At 40.5% G+C, this 17756-nt stretch overlaps 1 protein-coding gene across 1 annotated transcript in view; it reads right to left on the bottom strand.

Annotated features, from left to right (window-relative positions):
• TYR (tyrosinase) overlaps positions 1-17756 on the bottom strand; it is a 52874-nt gene that overhangs the window by 8135 nt on the left and 26983 nt on the right. Inside the window, exon 4 of the mRNA XM_062020369.1 lies at positions 824-1005. Within this exon, the coding sequence (XP_061876353.1) occupies positions 824-1005 (182 nt within the window). The remainder of the gene's footprint in view (positions 1-823; positions 1006-17756) is intronic.

Here is a 17756-nt window from a genome sequence, read left to right as displayed (position 1 = left end):
AAAGGATTTGAGCAGTCCTCAGTTACAGGCAACATTTTATCTTTAACCCTTCTCTTAAACAATAAGGATACCAGTACTACTTGAGCGAAACTGCGAGTTACACTACTGTGAGCATGAGACCTGGTCTACCTGAGGTTCCCCATCTGCTTCAGTCCCAAGGGATTCTGTCCTCCCAGTGCCTGAGGATGGCCAAGATGCCCAAGTCAAAGCTAACTCTGAACAGCAGTGCAAGTCAAAACCATCACTAAACAGTGCAAAATGCCTTTGGATAAAATAAATTAGTGTTATGAATGATTTTGTGCCCATACAAATAAGTACAGGTAAAACACAAAGCCCATGGAATGGGTTGAAGAGCTGCATAGACTTTGTGTTGGCCTTTGGGGCCACAGTGAATTTTACTCTGGGCATTTGTCAAACAGAAAGAGACTTTTGGATCTGTTTGACAAATGCTCAGAAATATGAAAACCCCATGGATGCCCATTTGTGTTGCACTGCAGTAGCTGAGCTGGGCAAATGGCAGACTCAAAATCCAACACATTTTCTCCCCAGTTCTGATGAGCTGGCGATTTGGGTCAGATTCTTCTCTTAATAGGCTAGGATAGATAGCTCTGGTGTCAGTGACAGATTCTTGTTTGGAACTTTTCTACTAGTATCATGTGGACTCTTCGTCAGACCAGAAATATAAAAACAATCAGATACAATTTGTGACTGTATTCAGGGAAAATGTCTGGAATAGAAGGATTTTTCAATATCTTCTCATTTTACAGACATATTCCACATTATAGGCAAGAAATCTGACATTTACATAAAACTGCAACATTACCTGGTTCTTGTAGATACTCGTAGTCATACCCCAGCTCTCTTGAGGATTTAAAAAATTCTCCATTTCTGAAAAGGGGGATAAAGGGGACCATGTAATTTTCTCGATTGTGCCCAATGGGTGCGTTGGCTGCTGGGTAAACTTCTAACATTGGCCTGTGTCTTCTTAACCATTGCTCAAAAATACTGTAGAGGAAAAAACATGTCAATTATTACTGGAGATTGGCAGAAATTTTCATCTTAAAGATTAAAAAAGAGTGTTGATGGGTGAACCCTGGGGACAGAGTGGCAGGCAATGACTTGTGTTTGCGTGCGTGTAATGCTTTCCAAATCATTTGGGGTTAGCTACTTCAGTGCTGAGTTTCTAAGCAAGCCTACAAAAAGCAAAGGCCTGCAGCACTGCAGAGAGGCTGAATGTGTTTTTAAATTCCATAAATGTAATTCACTATCTCGCTGTGACCTGACTGCAATTTCTGTTCAGAAATTCACATGGTTACGAGGGATAGAGAAAAAGGATTGAAGAGCTCAGTCCTTCCTTTTCACCTTCAGAAACATTTATAGATGGTTGTAAATGGTCTTGTTGCCAGCAATTCAGTCTTGATCCCCTTCCTCTACTTTCTTACCAAGGATTTTCACACCTACATTAAACCACGACTACACCATGGCTGCTTTGACATTCCCAAGGGGGTGGAAAAATCTAAGGAAGGCATAAGATAGGAGTCCAAAGAGTTGACCAACAGGTCAACTGTGAGGAAAGGATCTTTCTCCAGACATAGTTTTTTCACTAGCCTGGTGTCTGCAAAATATTTTTACATATTCTAACTCCTCTATCCCAACTGCTGTTTCTTAACTATGTTTTCCCAGAGACACTAGCACCATCACTGGTGGAATCAGCTTTGGTTAGCGGTGGGTCTGTCTTGCAGCCAGATGAAACAGGCTCCATCTGACATGGAGGCAGGTTCTGGCACCTTCTGAGGCAAGCCGCCTCCACAGCCCCCTCACTAGCAAAACCCTGCCACGTAGACCCAAGATAACCTGTTACCCCCACCTCTGACCTCAGCTGCTTCTTACTCTTTTCCTGTGCCAAAGTTTCTGCCATTATCTGGCTGCCAGTGTAAAGCTGTATGTCTATTCTCTAACTTGAGGACAGGAAGCTTAAAGGCTGCTATTTAGGAAGAGTTTATATTGATGTTTTCAAGTCAGCTACTGGATGTGTTTGGAAAGCAAAATTAACATACTTCCAAAACATTCTCAGTTCTTCTCCCTTTGTGTCTGAGCTTTTTCTGCTCAACTGTTGACTTTGTTTCAATCCTTAAATCCTTTCCCTGATCCCCTGCTGTTTATGCAGTGACCATGGCTTGTCAGCAGATACCTGAATGTGCCAGGTTAGAACAGGGGAGGTGACAAGATGCTGCAGAGGGAGAGATGCAGGTTTCTTATGCATAAAGGAAGAGGACCCCATGCTTGATCAGAAGATATTGCTAGGAGCAGATTATCAGCATCAAGATCAGGGAGAAAACACTGAATTCATTGATCAGTTAAGAGGGATAGAAATGATCTAAAGAGACCTGTATATTGTACTTTAATTGAGGCCTTGGCTCAAGAGTTGCTCCCTCTCAACACTGGCCGCTGAATGGGGACACAGACTTCCCCCACTGCCTTCTAATTAACGACCAGCTTATTATGGTTTGACCTTGTCTGCCATGTGTCACCAAAGCTGTTGTATCACTCCCTCTCCTAAACTGGGCAAGGAAAAGAAAGTGTACCGAAAGGCTCATCGGTCAAGGTAGGGACAGGGACATCCCTCTGCAATCATCATTATGGGCAAAACAGGCTCAACTTGGGGAAAATTAGTTTCATTTATTGACAACTGAACAGAGAAAGGTAATGATATTAAAAACTAAATCTTAAAACACCCTCACCCTACCCCTTCCTTATCCCCGGGTGTCTGCCTCCTCATATGCAGTGACACAGAGGGATGGGGAATGGAGGTTGTGATCAGTTCATCACAGATTGTCTTGTGCCACTTCTGCCTCCTCAGGAAGCAGTCCTTCCAAGGGGGAAGCAGTCCTTCAGGAACAGACTGCTCCAGCATGGGTGTCTCCTGGGACTCCTGTGGAGTAACTATTTTTTTCCTTCTCATATGTTATCCCAGAGATGTTACCACCATTGCTGAAGGACTCAGTCTTGGCCAGCATTGGATTCTTCTGGGAGCTGTCTGGCATTGGCTCAATCAGACATAGGGGAAGCTTCTAGCACATTCTCACAGAAGCCACCCCTGTAGCCCCCTGCTGCCAAAATCTTACCATTCAAACGCAATACACAGATGTTCAGAGACTCAAGTTGTCTTGGAAATACAGACCTGAAATGCAAATGCTTAATGGTATGAACGTGTTTGCAGAGTATCCAAGTATTCTGCCAATAGAGTTTTACCTCTTGTCTTTGGGTAGTAATGTTAAGGAACATTCTGCTCACCCCACCAAATTTAAGCCCTTCCACATTCATCAAAGAGGTAAGGCCAAAGCCTTGGTTCTATTTTTAGGTTGAAAACATTAGAGATGAAAACATCACTATGTTCATACACCTTGTCAACTCTTAACAATGCAGGTATTAATCATGACTACAGTCTTGATTTGTGGCTCTCATCATCAGTTAATTTCACCAGCTCTCTAGAAAAACTCTTCTCTGAATAATAACATTCAACTGAAGCTGTCAGTTGGATAAATTTAAACAAAGATATGAAGGCTTCTGCTGTGGTAATCACAAGAAAGTTTGAACAGAAACTCTGTAATCAGATTACATCTCTGGAGAACAGCATACAGTTCACTAATCATTAAAAAAAGGGTTAGAGTATACAAGAACCAAAGCATTAGTTTAGTGTGAGGAGGGGTAGAGGGGGGTGTTGGACTTCAATCCCTTCCCTGCCTGGTTTTCACCTATATTTTGGGCAAGGCACTTTGACTATTAGTGCTTTGTTTTCCTAGCAGTTGTAGATGGGAACTAAGATAGCTCCTTTCGGCAGCACAGAGCTGTCAGAGGTACAGAAATACTTTGGTTATGGGGACATTTTAAGAAGAAGGCAGAGGTAGGATTTGGTTCAAGTTTTCAAAGTCTGGTAATAATCCATACTCCAGCTCTCAACGTTCAGTCTGTGGTACTTCTTGGGGCCTAATTCTTAGAAAAAGCTAAACAGTCACATTCTGAAAATCTGGAGGGGTGATGAACACAAGATTCAGAGCTAGAAGTCGTCATTCACCTGAAATAGCTTTGTATGACATGCCTTGAAATGCAGAATCCTCTCCAGATGACTGAAATATTGCTATTTCATAAGCAGTTTCAAGAAGAATCCTTAGGCTAGTAATCTTTCAAGCAGAATGCAAATGCAAAGCATTTCCATGGAAATGAATGTATGTACTTTTGGATTCCTTCATTTGCAGAGAGGTTCCCACACTAGATATCAAGCTTTTCTTAGCAGTAGCATTGAATTGTGTGCCCTTGCAGATGATCTTTAGATTTAGATGCAAACGTATGCCTCTAATTAGTGATATGATGAGCTGTGCTGATGCATAAGATATGTTGCACATTCATTCATTGAACTATTTATAAACTGCTGACTCTTTTAGCCAGCATAAAATCATACAATATCTACTGAAATGTATTCCATGTAACATATCTGTATGGCACCATAGAAACCTCAGAAACATCCATTAAGATTTTAAGAATCACGCTTTTCATTACTCCCTTTAGAATAGCTGGCTCTGTGTATTTCACTTGACTTTTTTGGTTGTTTTTGATGCTTTTCAAGATTAGGATCATATTCTGCTTACTAATAAAGCAATCATGTGAAATTGCATTTATTCTTTCCGCTTAAGGCCTTGTTCAGTAGGATGAGCTCACAACACTAATTTTTTCTTGGCAAGATAATTCATGAAGCTCTCTATTTTCATAAGGATCTTCTTGTTTTTCTTCATTTGCCTTAGAAAACTGGCAGATTTAATATATCAGTAGTAATTTTACATCCTCATCTGTTTGTATTTCTGCTTTTAAAAATGAGACATTGCCATTTCCCTGCTTTACTCATATTTTACAAATATAAGAAAAGTTATGAAAGAAACAACCTTATCCTCACCTTTCAAGAATTTTTTCTCAGCTGACTGGAAAAAGAAACCTCCCAATTGCATTCAATTGGGGAGAAAATCCAAGGAGAGGTTACAACTTAAGCTATGTCTCTCTTTTGAAGTAGAATTTCTTATTGGGCAGCATAAGCTACTTCATACCAAAAAGTTACATTCTATGATTTTCCAACTGAGACTGTTAGGTACCTTCATACATTTTTGAAGGAAAACTGAAATTTAGAAGTTGGACATTGGCACAGTGCTCCTGTCCTTGGGCAATCTTAACTTAAAAGACTTGGTCCAAAGAAAAACTATATGTGGAGAAAATAATCACACTGTTTCAGAGTATTGTGACTACTGAATTACACACTGTAGGATACTTTTGTCCTCAAATAAAGTGCTTTCTGCATCCCTGGTTACATTTAAGGCAATTAGCAAAAAATGTGCTGTCCTTCATGTGGTGCTATCCTTTTTTATAGGTAAAGATAACACATCTGCAAAGGCAGTTGCTTTATCTGATACTGGACATGTAGTTTTCATGACAGAGGGAAATCAATGCTTCAGTCATCAGATGTTGCTCCAGCTGCTGCTGGTAGTTTTTATTTCTTCCCTTGAAAGCATGCATGTTGTAAGTTATTTCCTTTCAGTACACTGAAAAAAAAAAATCTGTTTTCTATGCTTTGTTCAGTAGCTGGAAATTTGGAAGAAGCTGGGGCTGCAGGATTAAAGCTCTTTGCAGAGAGGCAAAATGCTGATGCAATTAGCTTGTCCCTTCATAGAGTTACAAAGTTCCTGGTAGAATAATCCAGGTTTGTGGGAGAGCAGCAGCCCTAAAGTCCCCAGAGTTGTTGGTTATCTTTCTATTCTATTCTCCTTGTATGAACCTCTGTATCCCTGCTTCTGGCCTTGAGAGCCCAACAAAGCAGGACTATGAATTTAATGCCATCTCAAGGGTTATTTTATTCCTTGTTGCCTCGCTTTCTTGACATAATGAGACTAAAGGTAACAAAAAGACAGCTAAAGAGCTAGATCAAGGATCTGTGGTATCCAGTCTCCTTATTTCATGTGTGCAAAAGGTGCAGTGAAAGGGAAATGTCTGACTCCTACAGCAGTCTGGTTGATTGCTTTGTTCCTCAGTATGTAGAGAAAGAGGGCAAGCAGATAATTAGTTATCTGTATTAGGTAGGAGTGATATTTTCCAGAGATGGAGATTTTTTTAGCATTGCAATCCCAAACTGGGCTGGCATCATTTTGGAGATGTTGGCAGTGCTGAAGAGAGCAGATGGAATGTAAGCGTGGTGAGGAAGACAAGGCGGGATAAAGAAAAGAAGAGCTATTCAAAAATCATCAGGAATTTTATTCAGCGAATGGAAACAGAGAGAGCTCAATCTGACGTCTGATGGGAATAAACCATAAATCCTCCAGGGTGACAACTCTTACCCAGAAGGGCCACAGGCAATCAGGACTTCAGAAATAGAAATTTAAAATATGGAAATGAACTAAACAAAACAGAGATTAGTCTCCTGATAGCCCTAATGCCCTTTATATTTCTTCAGCAGAAAGGAAAAGTGACTTGGAAGAGGTAGCTTTTATTTAAAGGCCTTGGACAGATTAGAAAAGAATTCCATCTAGATTAGAGCAAAGACTGTTTCCGTCTGGAAGGTTTCCTCCTTTGCTTGAAGAAATTAAAGTGCCCAAAGTACATGTCCCAAATAAAAGGTCGAAGAGCAGAAAAGGATTGGAGAATAATTTGAATTTTGAAAGATATTCTGTCTCATATTTAGAGCTTAAAGAGGCTCTGTATTTCTGTATTTCTACATTGCATTTCCAAAGTAGAAATTATTTTGTATTGGGTATATTATCAAAGTAAATACTGAAGGTTTTAGAATTAGGAGGATATGTGACCTGATCTAGGTGGACCTGCTTCTGCAGTGGGGCTGGACTAGATGATTTCTAAAGGTCTTGTCCAACCCTACCATTCTATGATTCTATAATTCTACGTTGATCAACAGTCTATGCAAAAAAAAAAAAAAAGAGATACTGTAGAATGGGATGGATTTAGATAAATGTGGGCTAAAATAAGGGTCAGTATTTGTATTCAAACATCACAAAGAATTATCTATGGACATAGTAAATCATCTGATTCAGTTAGCAGATGTATGTTTGATACAAAAATAGCTAAGGGAGGTTATCTGGTCAGAAGGATTCCCTACAAGTCATAAAGGCAAAGAATATTCTTCCTACCAAGTACAGAAATTTTAGAAAGTGTTAAAGGCTCCATTTTACTTTAGAGAAAATGAGCATAGAGTGAGAATTACTTGCCTAGACATGCTGCAGTGGAATGGAACCTCAGCTATGCAGCCATTTTGAACCTACCAGACTATGATAACTGTTAGAGTCAGGTTATACCACTGCAAAGCATTAAGTCTCAATTTTAATTGTTTTATATATATCTGTATACACATCTCTGTAACTTTTAATGAGCTGAATAGTTCTGTGTATCAACACTAATAGGTCTTAAGAGCTGGTATGTGGTAAAAAGTAATAAAGACTCCCTTCTGGTATGTTGATGTTTTGGTAGTTTAAAATTTTAATTCAAGAGAAAAATACTTTGCTTTTGTAAAGAGTTTTAGTGTGATAGGTTGCTTTTACAGAAAAAGAAATAAATAAAGCCATCTCTTAAAGACATGGATATATCACTTCCATTTAATTCCATGTAAATAGACCTGAAAATTTCCCTTGTTCTGTTCCATACGTACCAGATTGTACAAAAATAATTTGGTGAGGGGAAAAAGAGAGTGGGGGGAAAAAATAAGATCATAGAATTACAGAATGGTAGGGTTGGAAGGGACCTTTAGAGATCATCTAGTCCAACCTCTCTGCAGAAGCAGGGTCACCTAGATCAGGTTTAAAATTGCCACCAATATATATTTCTGAATTCATATTATTCTATGAATAATATATACAATGGGAATATAGCTAATGAGAGGATGAGTCAAGAAATAAATGGGTTTATATTGCCAGTGGGAAATATCAAGTACAGTATAAAAGCACCACTGTAGATAGACTAGATAACTTCATACTGTTCCAGATAGTGTTGTGTGCTCTAAAAAATATGCTGCTCACAGGATGGAAGTCTTAAAACCTAGGGAAAGTAGAATAAAATGATAAGAGCAGAGTTTTTCTTTATCATTTTGAAAGCATCTCTCCTAAGAGCCATTTCCCAACTGTGAGCCTCCACAGCTGGGCCCGGAGCTACACTTGACTGATGGCAGTGTGGGAGGAGAAACCAGACCTTAAATATCTGTTATTAAAGATTTCCTTGTACTGAGCCACTGCAGAGACACTAGCACAGTGTAAACCTAACTGTCTATTCAGGAAGACTTTCAAGAAGTTTAATCCGGTATATCTTACCTTGCAATTAAAGACAGCTGGAAACAGGGAAAGAAGGAATAATAAGGTTCAGTACCTCCATATGAATTGCTCTGCCAGGCAACCAGGAACAGTATGACACTACAGGTGTTCCCAGTGGGAACACTCCTAGTGGAATACTCCCTTCACAGTGAATGTTCATGGTCACCCTGGGTCTGTGTCACTACAGAGAACACAGTCCTGCTTTCCTCTTGCCACCTATCTTCTTGTCCTCACGTTCCCAGTAAGCATTTACTCAACCATGCCGTAAGCAGGATTAAGGAATTGTTTTGATTTAAAACCAAACATCTCATTTGTTTTAACTTGCCCTGGGATAGCTGAGGTGAGGTAAAGTCACAGACCTGATTTATTATGCTTTTGCATGATGGTCAGTACAAGTACAAGGGAGGAGCAGAGATGGGCAACTAATTGGTGAGCAGGCCTGTTCCTCCTTCTTAACCTATGTGCCAGGTTAAGCTGAGAGTGCAACAGTGAAACTGTGCCTTTTGTTTCTAAGTAGCCTGATAAATCCATACCTCAGCTAAGTCCGCACACAGTACTAACAATTCAGCTGCCAGATGGCAACTTTGTAAGCCACTAATAACTTTATTACATCCAAATCTGAGCCACCAGTTATTCCAGATTTGACACAGAGGCTTTCCTTCCTCATCCACAGTTGTGAGACTGAGGCTCAATCAGACTGACTATGGCAAGAGAAAGGCAAAGCATTGTTTCTTAGTGCTCATTTATACTTTTATCAGTACCATGAGATCTGACACTGTGGAAAAAAATCTGGCAGCAAAACGTATTTGCATTTGGAAAGAAAGGTAGAAGGAAACAGTGTGAGGAAAGCTGAGATACTAGTCCAAGGTCTGTAATTACAGAGTAGTCATCACTTTAAAAGTTGGCATTAGTCAGCTGATATTACAAAGGCACCTCAGGTAATTCCCATCCCAAGCATTTGGGAGAAACATCGGTGCTTCAGTCCTTGAAGAGCTGCTGATGCTGAGGTTGTAAAGTCAAGGCACTGTACTGTTTGCCAATGTATGTGGTTATATTGCAATGTCCTGTTTTTGTTTTATGTTGGCTGAAGACACTACAGGGCCTCTCAGGTAGGTTGTAAGCACAGGTCATAATGTAAATATCTGATTAAAAATGAAAATGCTGCCCTCAATTATTTGGAGAAACCCACCTGGACTTCTGAGGCTAGGTCTCTCCTGCTGTGGAATCATTGCTTAGACCTGTCCTAGGTTACAGTGCTTGCTCTGTGTTTAGTCCCTGCTGCTGGGGAGCACACAGGCTTCCAAGCTGCAACATGCAGCAAGCTCCCTTGGGCACAAAACCTCTTCCACAAACTCTTGCAGAACCGCTGTCAGGTTACTTCTATAACAGTCACTGGATGAGCCACTGGTGAGGCCTGTTTCATGCATGTGTATGTGTGTCTGCCTGTGGTTTAGGGAACTGGGAGATCAGGGAATCTGGGGGCAGTTAATGGTTACACTGGATATCTAACACTAGTTACTGGGGAATCCAGACTGGATATTTGTATATCTGTATATGTATATGTATATTTTCCCATAACAGGCTTTCATTCTGATCAGCCAAGAGGGCAAGAGGATGAGATTGCTGATGCTGTTGGAATTTCTGCAAGTGCTATATTTCTTGTGTCGATCTGTGTAGCTGGAGAAACACATCTAGAACTACTGTGTGCATGTCTGACTATGGGAAATACATATTCAGTCTCATTACTAGTTAGACTCAAGAACATGGAGCTGTGATAGTCATACATTGTATTAGTCTTCTATATTTGTCAGCTCCTACTACTTTAAAAACAGATTTGCACAAAACGAAAGAAAGAGAGTGTTTTAACCTAGTGGAGCTGTTCCCTCATATAATATTATGTCTCTGATTTCTTTTTTCTTAGAGTATATTTTCCTATATAGATCAATCACAAGTCTCTGAAATATGAATATCCATTTTCAAGAAAGCTCTGGTCTACATTATTACCTTCCTTTACTCCACCTTCTGAACTAGAAGTTTGGTTTTGTGAACCACAGAGGAACAGACCACTTTCCGTAACTGAGGAACAATGTGCAGATGACACGAATCCCTTTAATTAGCCAGACACACTGATACTGACTGCAGGCTCCATCCTAAAACACTGCTCTCTGGATGAGGCATAATAGTGTGCACCATGCTGACACCTTCCGACCCGTTACAAAGTACCACCAAGGCTGGGGAGCCATATGGTGCCTGAGGATCTTTGTGCTGCTCTGTTTCACCATCCCATGAGAGATAACCACTGTCACTTTCTTTGTACATGTCCCACTTTGTTGAAATAGTCAAGGTTACTCCAGCTGCTTAGATTGTGAGGTATTTTTAATATTCCCTCTACCAATATGATTTAGAGCAGTTTTTCCACTATCTTGCCCTCAAATTCTCTGTAGGATTAAAGGAAGAGAAGGATCCTCAGCATTTCCATCTGAAACTCTTGATGACAAACAATTAGGCTATCTATAGCTATTTGGAGAAAGCACAGTTGAGTCTCTCCTTACTGCCTAGCACACTCATTTGAGTGCTCCATAGCTTCCAGTTATTGCTTCAATAATCATGTAGTGCTCCAAGAGTTTCTCTTCTACAATAAAAAAAGATAGGATCTCCTCAAGCCTCTATTGTGATAAAAAGCTACTTAGGCACATGAATCCTGCAGAGGTCTCAGATAAAATGATCCTGAGCAGAGATTGCTGCTGATGGGATAGGGTCAAATATCAGTCCTGTCTCAGAGAGAGCTGCTGAAGTCCCGCATTTCTACATTCCATTTGCTGTGCTGATTTCCTGGAGCCACATTGTGAAATGCCTAACTTTTCCAAGGAAACCCATATAGCTACTTGGGGCTTCAGGCTCATTGTGTGTAAGTCTAGGGGACATCTGTATCATGAATCATGACATGCTGGACAGCCCTGGAACTCCCTTTCCCAGTCAATGAGCTGCACGGAAATATTGTTTTCTGCCTTCTCAGAAAATCAGGTAGGATGAACGAATAAGTGCTAAGCCCAGTTTATGTTTGATCAATTGCTGATGGATTACAACATAAAGAGCTTTATTTCTCCTGGAGAAGGAGATAATGGATAAACTGAGCATGACACATCACTCACAATATTAAAGGCAGAAGCTGAGTGTTGGAAATAGTGTAGGAATCTGTGCAGAGGAACGTCAGTTTTCTCTAGTGTAGGACTAAGATAACCTCATTATAACCTAGTTATTGACAAAGCAAGGTGACACCTATGGAAGCTCACTCTGCACCTCTGCTGGAAAGAAACGATGAGTTTAGTTCAGGTTTATCTGGGTTAAGATTTGATCAGATATCTAATCTAAACTTAATCAAGCTAGCCTATGTTTTACATCAATGAAAGTCAGCAATGACTCTTCCTAGGTGTAGTAGAGAAATTCTTGTTCCTTAAAATAGCTGTCATCTTGTTTTTTGTTCCAGTCTTTGCTGTCAAACCAGGGCACTGTTTGGCTAGAGATATTTCTTTCTCACTGAGATTTAGGTCTCCAATGCTGTCCAACACTGCAAAACTCAAGCTATAGATGAAACAGGATGGTATGTTCTGTGTGCTTTGTAAATGAGGAAATAGAAATGCAACCATGTGTTGCAGGGAAAAAAATTATAACATTTGCTGGAGCGTATAACCTGTGTTCACTTCCTCAGGTTCATCTTTGCCACTGATTGCAGCTAACAGGAAAACATCACTTGAGGTGACAGATAGTGCAAATGCCAGCTGCTCCAAAGCTTGATAACGAGTTTCCCCCAAAAAGAAAGATAGCAAGCAGATCAAAATGGACTGCTGTGAAGGTAACTGGAGTGACTCTATGTAGCCCACTGTCCTCTGTAATTCAGCTCTTTTGAGACTGAGAGATTGTCATTATTGAGGTTCACAAGGGCATGTAATACATAAATCACATCTATGGTGGCAAAGCAGTAATTTCTTCTGACGAATAGAAAGTAGCTACATGTGGGTGAGAAAAGTACCATGCTTTCCTGTGATTTTTTACAATTTTAACAATTACATCAGCTATTATTGTGAAAGTGCTGCAGAAAGGAGATTCAACACTGTGCTGTCTGCATCAGAGCTTGTCTTGATTGCTCTGTCACAGAGAGAGCTTTCTTCTCCTCCAGTGTTAAGAGAATAGGTGAAGACTAACCATGTGGCTCTGGCCAAGTTTTGGAGCAAAGTAACCTTTCTTTTTAAAAACTGCTAATCGCTTGCACTATATGAAGTATACAAAGTGATCCATTCTGTAACTGCATTGGCTGAACTAAAATCCTGCATTAAGAGTGATACAAAACATGCACTTTGAATGGGACTATTTGAAATGAAACTCCTATATTGATTTTTAAGATCAAACAACTCATTACAAACAGCTGAATAATGACATGCTTACCAACTAATGTATTTCACATGTAATCCAGGAGATCTCTGTTTAACCTTTCTCTTGCTACTCCCCTGAAGCAAGGTAGATGAGCAGCACTACAGGTTTTACATATGCTGGATTGATATAAAGAACATTTATCTCCAGAGCCTGTTCCTTGTCCTTATTTCTTTCTTCCTCTGATTCCATGTGGGCTATCCGTGGATTCTCAGATGACTTATTTAAGAGTGTGGTTACTTTAGATGCAGATGCAACCTCAAGTGTATTAGAGAGACTCAGCTTCTGTGTGTCCAATGGGCAAGGCAGGGAGGTCTTCTGGAGGGAGGTTGCTCTAAACCTATACTTCTGGCCATCATTCTAACCATGATACAGGTTCGTACCTGTGGTATAACCCTCCAAGGCTATTCCTGCATCCCTTTGAGTGGTTTGTAATTGCAGCAACAGGAACTAACCAGGTTTACTGAAATAGATGTTTGAGTCCAACTTTGCTATCTTGGTGTATGATTTGCCTTTCAGCCCCAGATTCAGCAATACCAAAGGAGAGATACTGGGGAGCTGTGTTTCTCAGCAACACCCCAACCTTCCCACTTACACTCTGTTTTGCATGGATAGATTTATGTGGTATTTTGCAGTAGATGTGAACTCACGCTACCCACATACTGAGCCCACTTTGAGTGAGTCAGCTCCATCAAACAAGCTGAGTAGCTCTGTTAACTCAGTACTCAGCCTGAGAGGTTAAGAGGGGAAGGTTAGCAGATCTGGTTCAGTGCCAACCGAGGGCTTGTGGTAACAGGGAATGTCTGTGTCCTCCTGCACACTCCTTCCCCAAGAGAAACAAAAATTAAGAGAAATCCTTCCCGTCTTTTCTTTCTAAGAATTTCCATGCTCAATTGTCCCACACCTTCAGTACTGAGCTGCTCTCTATCTCGTACTTGTAGGAGTTTGTGTGTGCCAATAAAGCTTGTGACCAAAGTCATTCCCAACCTACCCTCACACAAAACGTTCTGCTGGAGAGCAATTTTCTTCCTCTGACTGCTGTCCTGGTAAAATTGAGCTGTTTTTTGTGATATGGTGGCTTCTATCATAGTAGCTGCTGGTAATGAGGTGGTTTTGTAAACATCAGAGAAGGATGAGAACTGGGCTACCTTGCTGCCATGCCACAGAGCCTGCTGGTGGGAGGTAGCAGTGCCTGCTGATCAGGAATCTTTACTCAGTAGAAGCTGTATAATACACGAGACAGGGAGAAGAGGCAACTGCCACTCAGAATGTATTGAATATATGTAATTAATTCCCCCAAGAGCTTTAGAGGTGGGGAAATAACTTTTGCAGGCTGTCATTACATAAACAGTAATGGGTCATACACTATAAGCATTATATGTGTTGTGAATATTTGTCCTTTTAGTAATATCTGAACCTGAGTTTAAATGAGTCCTCTGTGCTAGGTATTGTCCAGAAATAAGAAGTATTTTGTGTGGACTCATTCAATTACAAGACAAAAACATGCCTCAGTGGAGATATTTGCATCTGAGCTAGTCACTAGTCAATATGCTTTTTACTATAGTCCTACTTACTTTAAGTGGGGCTGAAAAGATGATGTTTGCATCTTAGCTGAAGAATAAAGCATGGCCAATGCTGAAGGTATGTTTCCATGGAGGGAGAAACCAGCAGCTCCACCAGCTGTGGCCCTGATGCAGGTCTACATGTTAACAGATAGTTAAGGTGTTAGCAGGTCATCAGTTTCACTGCTGATATCCTCACTGGTCCAGGTGCCAGGAGACCAGAGAGCTCTCTGGGACAGGAGAACAAAACTAATCTCCCACTCAGTGATCCTCACTATTCATGGTCCTACAGGCAAAATGGTTTTGATGGCTTCTTTGGATTGTGTCACTACTTCACAGTGATCATATTTAAGTGCTTCTCTAGTTCTCCTTGCCTTCCTACTGCCTTCCCTGTCTGTTTCTGAAGTGTTTTCTCTTCTCACTTTATCTATCTTGCATGCAGTCAGTGCATGCATACAGTCTCACTGAAACTATACAGCCCCCATCAATACCACCCCACCACCCCCATTTCTGCCACAACATGAACACACTTCATTCTTTTTTTTTTTTTTGAGCAGTAGCACCTTATAATCCAAAAGGCAACCTAAAAGTTATGGCAATGTATCTCAAGTAGGAAATGACTGAAAGACCAACCAGCTTCCACAAGATTTCTCTCAGCTGCCAGATATCAGAAGACATATTAGAAAAATGATAAAGCTTTTATGAGGTAAAGTAGTATTTGGGAGCATTTGGAACTGTTCTGCTACACACCATTATCTTAGCTTTGTTCTGGAAATGCTGCAAAACATCCCCAGATCAGGAGCAAATCCCAAGGACTTTGTCCATAAATGCTGTATTTGCTCATCCCTGGGAATAGCAGTAGCTCAGTAACGTTCATGCTTTCACTGAGCCGAAGGCTTTTAACTGTGTTTCACCTTCATGCCAGGTAGATGACTGCACCTCATCTATTGCTTTTACACAGGGACTTGGTAGGATATATACTGGGCACAGACTGTAAGATCCTGAGCTGACACTATGCAGGATTTACTCTTACTGTGGGAGAAGGTATATTGCTAATGGCAGCCTCTTTGCCTGCCTTTCTCTAACAGATTTCATATGGCTTCAAGCCACAGTTCATTTAGCTCCAGAAAAATATGACTTTTAGGCTTTGTCATTGTTTTTTTGCAAACATACCTCAGAAAGCAATAAGAGTCTTGCTGTGCACACATCAAGCAAGAAAATTAATCATACACTTAGTGTTTACACAGTGATTTCTCCCTTTTTACACTGCTTTCTTATTAGCTGATATATCATTGTATTACAGTCTCCATCTCAGCTGTGATTAAGTCACTTGTTTTGGTGTCTCTAAGTCTCCATATACCAATGGGGAAAATAATTCCTTGGCCTCATTCTTTGACTGTGTTGTCTCCCACTGGAGACAGTTCAGGGTAAGGGATGACTCTTATTTCATGTATTAAACAAGGCTGGAAATCTGATGTTGCTTTACAAGAATTTATAATGATTCTTTTTGAATACTTTCACTCTAAATTTTGCAAATTCTTGAAGCAAATAGTTCTTAGCTGCTAAAAACAAGTTCTTGTTTCCTGTCAACATTTCAAAACAAGAGAACAACTTGGTTTTTCTCCTGCCATTTTTTGGTTTAAAAAACCTGAGATGACATTTCAGAGAAAATGAAAATGTTCCGTTTCAGAAACAGAGCAAAAATAAGAAGCTTTTATTTTGACATCTCCTGGGAGTGAAAATCAAATTTCCTCTTGTTAAAGTATTTTGCCAAACAAAATCATTTTTGACATCATGCTAACTTTTTTTTATGGAGTGGAAGAAGGGACTGGCATGAAGGTGAGCATATTGAGTCCACAGGGACTAAGAGTGTCTATAAAGTTGGCTTTAGGAATAGGGTGCTACTGGCACTCAAATCAGGATGCTTCGGGGTTGTAATATGTTTTGAACAGATTGCTCTATACTTGCTTTTCAGTTTGCCACTTTACTGACAAACAATGCGATAAGGAACATTTTATTGTTAGATCCTCAGATAAGCCAGTCTGGCATTTCCTAAAGCTCCCAGCTCTAGCCTGCCACTGAAGCAGAAAGGGTTATTTTCACATCCTGCAGAGGAGTCTATGGCAGCTGATGTTGCTGAACAGCATGGAGACATTCGCCTTGATTAGGCAGAATTTGTGGCATTTTCATTGGGCTCTAATGCTGATGCGTGGGAGAGTTTCTCTTATACCCACTTGGAAGAGTGCATGTACGTAAGTGATTGCAAATGGGAGTGTCTCCATTCCCTATGTGACCTTATGCTTGACTTGGATTACTTTTGGCAGAGTGCATGCACACCACACCCCCCCCCCCCACCCCCCCCCCAAGGGTTTGGCACTTGGATGTGAGAATTCAGTCCTTTGTGATAGCAAGCAAAAGAGGAACCAAAGTAAGAAGATTAGTGTAGGGATGTCTTCTGTCATTGCTATTTCATAAAATCGTAAATGAAACAATTGCCATTTTGCTGCTGCTCAAGTTTCTTTGATACCTGGGAGCCACAGTCAGAGGCTAGGAATATGCCAGGCACTGCACAGAGCGGAGAATTTGGACAGCTCCTTAATGGCATTGCTTATAATTTACACATAGGACAATGGACAACAGATGGATATAAACAGATGGGAGGAGGACTAGGCAACCATTCAGCGGGACTGCAACATTCCACCCACTAAGCAAAGGTTTCAGCTTCTAATGTCTGAGCTTTTCTGCAAGTGTCATGTTGAAGGGAAGAATGGTGATTGAATCTGTGGATGTGGAGGGTGAACAAGTCCCAGCCAGGAGGATTACAGCTTGACTTGTCCAAATGCCAAGCAGATGTAAAATAGAGACTGATACCATAAACCTATTGGAGGGGTAAAAGTGTTCCTTAGCAGTGAATAAGAGATGATCTGGGGATGAGAAATGAAGGGCTTTGAAAACAGACACCATTTGTTCATCTGATGTGACAGAGAGCAAATAAAAGGTAAGAATGTAGAGGAATATTTGATCAGAGCACTGACTTAATGCAATACTGGTTGCAGGACTAATCTCAGATATGCAGTTTCTCATGAAAGTTGGCCAAGGCTAGGCTTTAGAGATGCAAAAGACTGAAAGTTTACATCCTATTGTGTGTCTCTAGAAAATCAGTTCTAAGTTGCTTGCTTTAAAATCTGGGCCTTTGAAGGTCATCCATATTATTGTAATAAACCCAGTTCATTGCTGCAGAACTTAAAAATGAGATGAGAATACCTATTGCATTAGGTATTGGACAGGTGTGAAGTATTATGGAGATCTTTAATGCTGCAGAGCATTAGTAATGTTCTTTATGCTACAGATGGGATGGGGTTGCATCATAGATATCTGTACTACCCACCCCCCACCCCGTGCCTCTGCAGTGATTTAT

The sequence above is a fragment of the Colius striatus genome, chromosome 1 (assembly GCF_028858725.1).
Source record: "Colius striatus isolate bColStr4 chromosome 1, bColStr4.1.hap1, whole genome shotgun sequence".
Lineage (NCBI taxonomy): Eukaryota > Metazoa > Chordata > Aves > Coliiformes > Coliidae > Colius > Colius striatus.
The sequence above is the reverse complement of the archived record's forward strand: the minus strand, read 5'-3'. Positions and strand labels throughout refer to the sequence as shown.